This window comes from Nomascus leucogenys, chromosome 2 (assembly GCF_006542625.1).
Source record: "Nomascus leucogenys isolate Asia chromosome 2, Asia_NLE_v1, whole genome shotgun sequence".
NCBI lineage: Eukaryota > Metazoa > Chordata > Mammalia > Primates > Hylobatidae > Nomascus > Nomascus leucogenys.
Window position 1 is genome coordinate 64,611,853 of NC_044382.1, and position 6,000 is coordinate 64,617,852.

General features: G+C 53.5%; 1 protein-coding gene across 2 annotated transcripts in view; it reads right to left on the reverse strand.

Annotated features, from left to right (window-relative positions):
• Positions 1-3,045, reverse strand: part of SLC6A2 (solute carrier family 6 member 2) — a 50,020-nt gene extending 46,975 nt beyond the window's left edge. Inside the window, exons 1-2 of one of the 2 annotated variants that reach the window (XM_003263060.2) lie at positions 2,946-3,045; positions 2,144-2,468 (exon numbers count right to left, since the gene is read on the reverse strand). In XM_003263060.2, coding sequence (XP_003263108.1) covers positions 2,144-2,417 — 274 coding nt within the window. In that variant the 5' untranslated portion in view covers positions 2,418-2,468; positions 2,946-3,045. Of the gene's footprint in view, positions 1-2,143; positions 2,469-2,945 lie in introns of those variants that run through there. The other variant, XM_012504653.2, reaches the window with a different exon arrangement.
• Between the last annotated feature and the right edge of the window lie 2,955 nt (positions 3,046-6,000).

Below are 6,000 nucleotides of genomic sequence, written 5' to 3' on the forward strand. Positions count from 1 at the left end.
CTGATTAATGACAGAGCCTTCCACTGTCTAGAGACAAGCAGTCTGGGGCGGTCACTGAGGACAGGCGGGATGGCGGGTCTTAAGGTCTCCCATTCATCATCTCCCTGCCTGTTAAAAAATATAGAGAATCTGCATTTTCTCCCTTTCTGGGCCCAAACAGCCATGCTTAAACCTGCCCAGTAACGCTTGAGAGGCTACAGCTGCCAAAGGTGGGAAAGTTTCACCGCTGGATTAGCTTCTCCTTTTCTCACATTTCTCTCTCTGCCCATGACCATCCCAGGGCCAGACACAAACATTGAGCCTGCAGAGTCACAAGTTGTTCCCCCAGGGATCAGGCCCTAGACCTCAGATGCTCCTGAAGCTCAGGACTGCTGTCCCAGCTATCTGGCCTCAGAGTATCTGACAGTGACAGACCCATCTCAGGAGGTGTCAGGGAGACTGTGGACGCAAACCTCCATCTGTCAGCTCCAACCTTGGGTTAACTTTCTCGTTGGAAGAGCTAACTGCTTTCTTACTCAGCATCCTCTGCTCAGAGCCACCTGTGCTCTATGGTGATCCCTCTCCTTTTTTTTGAGACAGAGTCTTGCTCTGTCACCCATGGTCCAGGCTGGAGTGCAGTGGTGTGATCTCGGCTCATTGCAACCTTCACATCCCGAGTTCAAGTGATTCTCCTGCCTCAGCCTCCTGAGTAGCTGGGATTACAGGCGTGCACCACTACGCCCAGCTAAGTTTTTGTATTTTTAGTAGAGACGAGGTCTCACCATGTTGCCCAGGCTAGTCTTGAACTCCTGAGCTCAGGCAATCTGCCCACTTTGTCCTCCCAAAGTGCTAGGATTATAGGCATGAGCCACCATGCCTGGCCCCACTCCTTTTTTGCAAACACCAAGTATTGCCCATCCCAAAGCAAGTGTCCAGAGTACACATAGAAGCAAAGAGTTGTAAGTCCTAGAGCCTGTGAACAGGTCATGAGCTTTCTCTCTACCCAGCTCCAAATTCTTGCCCTTCCTCCCTCTGACCTCCCCTAAGTCCAGAGTCACAGCTACCACCAAGCAGTGCAGCCCAGTGGAGAGAGAGAGGCTTTCAGAGCTGGGTCCCCCTTCTCCAATTTCTTCCTCAAAAGGTCTATTTTCCCACACTCTTTGCAGGGTACTTCTGCATCCCAGCAAAAGTGGCAGGACTGGGCACCCCAGGAGCAAAGCCCCTCAGGAAGGAGCTAGGGCATGGGAGCCAGCACCCTGACTCCCAGGCCACTTCCCTGGCCTGGGGTTCTGTGCTATTCTTCCTGGATTGGCTGTAGGTGATCTCTAGGCTCTCATTCTCAGGAAGGTGGCCAATTGGACCACCCAGCAGAAGGGGGAGAGAGTGCGGCTGTTCCACTGGAGTCTTCTTCAGGCCCCTCTCCCACTCCTCCCTGCAGTGCGGCTAGAACTTGAGGAGGTAGAGGTTTCACCCCAATCATCTAGGCCTCCTGCCTTGAGGACCAGGCCAGTTCTTGGCACCTACTCGCCTGATCCACCTGGGCTGTGCTCCCTGAGAATGGCATTCTTTCTGATACTGGCTTCTTCTTGTGTGTTTCTATCCCCAAGACCACAGGGCCTCCCCAGGTGCCTTCAGAAAACCGAAGTATTCCCACTGCTCCTGACCCAAAGGTTCCTGCCCCCAGGCTCAAAGTGCTAGATTTAGGGTCACTGTGGGCCTTGTTGTCAAATCCCACCCACTTCTGGTGCCCCTTCAAGAGCTCCTGGAACCTCCACCTCCCTTCCAGCAGACCATCAAAAGGTCAGGCTCCCCTACCCAGTCTGGCACCCCAGATTCTGTCCTTTCCATCCATGCCCCTATCATGACTTTAGGGTCATGCCTCCATTTCACTCTTTCGCTGTTTTGCTTCCAGGGTGCCCAATCCTGACACTTCCGCTGGAATGAGCTCGAGGTACTCTGCAAAGAGCCCGGGAAAATGAGCTTCCAGAGGACTCCAATCCTTTTTTTTTTTTTTTTCCTGTTAGCCCTATCCAGTTCTTTCTGCGCCCCGGATTTGCCCCTGTCTCCTCGCCTCCCTTCCGTGTGTATTCCAGCTCCTGTCCCAGCCACCGCTGCAGACCGCGGACCTCCCAAATTCAAATTCCCAGCCCAACCCCGCACTCACCGCCGCCGTTCTTGTAGCAGAGGTAGGGGAAGCGCCACACGTTGGCCAGGTCCACTGCGAAGCCGACTACGGACAGCAGGAAGTCGATCTTCTTGCCCCAGGTCTCCCGGGGCTGCGCGTCGCCGTCGCGGGGCGCCAGCAGGCACTGGACGCCGTTGCGCTCCTTCACCACCAGCAGCTCCGCAGTTTTGCGCGCCCGAAGGGGCTGCTCTGGACCCGCGTCCGCCGCGCTGTTCTCGGGCTGCACCTGCGGGTTCATCCGCGCCAGAAGCATGGATGCGCCTGGCGAGAGGAACTTTAGCAGTCCTGGGGGCACGCCGAGGCTCTGCTTGGATAAAGGGAAAAGAGGTGGTTACCTGGCCGTTCCTCCCTACTTGCAACTCCCAAGACCACCCGGGAGCGCCTTAGACACTGGGATGAGCGCGCGCTGAGCGGACGCAGGGTTCCCAGAAAAGGGCGCGCGTCCGCTGGAAAAATTTGGAAACAGAGGTTGGGGCACGCCGGAACTCAAGAGTTGGAGACCTCTTCTGACAGCCCTCTGGGTGCGGCTGAAGACCCTGCAGCACTTTTCCTCGTTCACCCACTCTCGCCTGCCCCAAATGGCTGGGATTGAACTCACCGAGACTGAGGGCAGCGTGCCGACCCCCTCCCCAGCTCGGATCCGCGACACTTCAACAGCCCCAGGAGCCTTCCCGAACACTTAACGTCACTGCACTACAAACTCGCTGGCCCTGTGCTGGCGCGTCTCGGCCCGGGCCTCCCGGGCAGACCTAGCCCGGTCCCGCGCTCAGGGCGCACTCACGTGTCCGGCGGCGAGGGGATCCCTGGTGCCTTGCGCCCTGCCGGCCCCCGACCGCCGCCGCCTTGGCAGGCTCTGGGGCGCGGGCTGGGGCTGGACTCCGCCGTGTGGCGTTCGGGCGGGGCCGGGGAAGAGCTGGAGGCGCGGGGCGGCCGGCAGGGCGCGGGCTGACTGGTTCTGGCCGTGCCTGGCGGGGGCCGGGCTGGTAATGTAGCCTGCGCCCCAGGTAACGCGCCGATTGCATTAACCCAGCGCCCGGCCCGCTCCGTCTGGAGCCTGTTAGCGCTAATGGAGACTGACAGCGCGGCCGGGGATGGGCAGGGGCGGGAGCATGGCGCGGGCTCCCAGGGATCTGGGGGACCCAGGCGCGCACTCCCTTTCTATCCTGCGCCGAGCACCGCTCGCCGCTCCCAAGGACACCAGGCCTCTGATCTCCCACCACGGGGAGCGAGTGACAGACTCTCCACAACCGGGGTCTGCGTCGCGTCAGAGAGGAGGCCAAAAAAGGACTGGGGAAGCAGCGACCAGTGCAGCACCAGCTCTGTCTTCCGCAGCAGGCCACTTAAACTATCTGGTCAGAGTTTCTTTATCAACGAAATGGGAATGTGCGGCTCAGGGCCCCGTGCTGCAAATAGGCGGCCAGCGGACTGCTGGGCAGTTTTGTTTGAGCGGCTTAGCATGTTGACAGGTCACAGCCCAGCACTTACTCCTGCACCTCTGTTATTTATGGGCACGATAGCAGGGCATTTGAGGTTGTGACCCGTGTTCTATGAGGCTGAGAACTACTATTTATTCATTCAATTATTCATTCATTCACATCTTCACACATTTGTTCTTCCATATGCCCGCTGTGTGCCAGGCACTGTTCCGGGCTCTTGGATTACACTGACGCAACGTAACTCGGAGATTCCTGACCTCATGGAGTTTACATTCTGCCGGCGGAGACAGAGGAAACGGGAAACATAATAAATACACACGTCATATGATGGGTGAGGGAATGGGGGACAGTGGGGCTGCAGTTTGCATACCGAGTCAGGGAATTTGAGAAGGTAACAATTAGACAAGTAAAGGAGTGAGCCATTTGGGCCTGAGAGTCGTTTTCTCATTCATTCATTCATCTATTGATTAATGTATTAATCCCTTTAGCAGATGCTGATCACCTGCTGTTTGCATGAACAGTGCTGGCTAGAGAGGAGATAGCCCCTGCCTTCAAGGAGCTCCCAGACCAGTGTGTAGAGTCTATCACAACCCATTGTGGTCAAGATGTATTGTGACCACAGATGTGTGGAAGTAGGGTAGAGCTGAATCAGCAAGGGAAGCATCCTGTTGATCCAAGGAGGCTTCAGAGAGGTGGCCGTGCTAAGTGGGATGAGTGGGGCTTGGATCAGCCCAGCCACACTGACCTTTCCATTCTGTAAACATCCTAAGCTCAAACCCACCCGAAGACCTTTACACTTGCTATTTTCTCTGCCTGAGTTGTTCAAGTCTCAGTCCAGAGGTCCCTTCCTGACCACTCAAATCGAAAATACACCCTCACCCTATTTATTCGTTTGTTACATCACTATCCGAATTTGTCCTAGTTGTTTAATTTCATGTCTCCTCTTGGGTGGTATGTGAGCTCCATGAGCACAGGTACCTTGTCTGTCTTTTACAGCACGTGTTCTGGCACCTGGAACATACTAGAGCATCAACCAGCATGTGAAGTGAATGAGTTAATGAATGAAAGAATGGTGGTGCGTGGGGGTGTTTAGAGCATCTGTACCAGAGGGACAATCATGACAAATGTCCTCTGGGCAGGATGCAGAGGGGAGAGGAAGGGAAACCTAGAGGGGTGTGTGTTCCCCTGCCTTCTGGGGAAGAAGACAGAAGGTAGGTGAGGGAAAAGATTGAGCAGAGGTTTGAGGACAAGAGCTCAGAACTGTAGGTTTCCACACATGAAAGGTGTTTATCTCCTTTGATCTATTGGACCATCATGACAATCCTGTAAGGAAAGCAGGAAGAGAATCATCTTTCCATGTATCCGGTCAGGAAACTGTGGCTCTGTGGGCTAAAGGGACTTGTCCAAGGTCCCACAGATTGGAAGTCACAGAGTGGAAATGAGAATCCAAGTCTCCTGGCCTCCAGCCTCTGCTCCCTCCACCAAGTCATGGTGGAGACACTCAGAATCTCTCTAGTAGTCATGGTGTCCTCCTGTCCTCTACCCCACACCCCATCCAACTAGTTTTCAAGTGCTGAGAATCCTACCTCTGAAATACCCTGCAAAGCAACAGCAGAGGACCCTCATCAACCCTCACTGCAGCAGCCTCCTAGCTGGTCACTCCATGTTCAGTATCTTTCCACCTGCATGATCATCACCAGCTGCCAGAGGTCTACCTAGAACTCAAGTGTGACCACCTCACTCCTCTGCCTGAAACTCCTCTGAAACACACCAACACATAAATGTGATTTAACTCTGGATTTGAGGTAATTTTATTTTCTTCTCTATACTTCTCCGTATATGCCAACTTTTCCACAATGAGCATTTGATACTTATGCAGTCAGAAAAAGATAACCCACAATTTTAAAAAAATCCTCCAACCTTTCCAAGATAATGCCTAAACACTTTGAGGAGTACAGACAAGACTCTGGCTATTTAACCACACCTCCTGCTATTCTAATTCTCTCCTCATTTTTCCTACAAATCCTTTATCACCTCCAAAATATGCTTTATTCTCCAGTAGTATGAGAGATACTAAACTACTACTAGTGGTTCCCTGAATATCTTGTGCTTTTTTACACTTTTGGATTTTTTAATATGCTGTTTCCATCATTCTTTTTTCCACCTGGAGAACTCCTACTCATCCTCCAAAACCTCCAGTCACCCTCACTGTGAAGCCTTCCCTGAAAACCACCTCCTACAACAGAGTCAAACTCCTCTTTTATACTGCTGTGTTTATTTGCCTGTACAGTTATTTGTGAGACCTCCCTACCAGCATCAAGGACAGTGCCTGATGTATTCTGTTACTTAAATGGTGCTCCAGAAACATGTACAATACAGAACTAGAAGAGATCTCTTTCT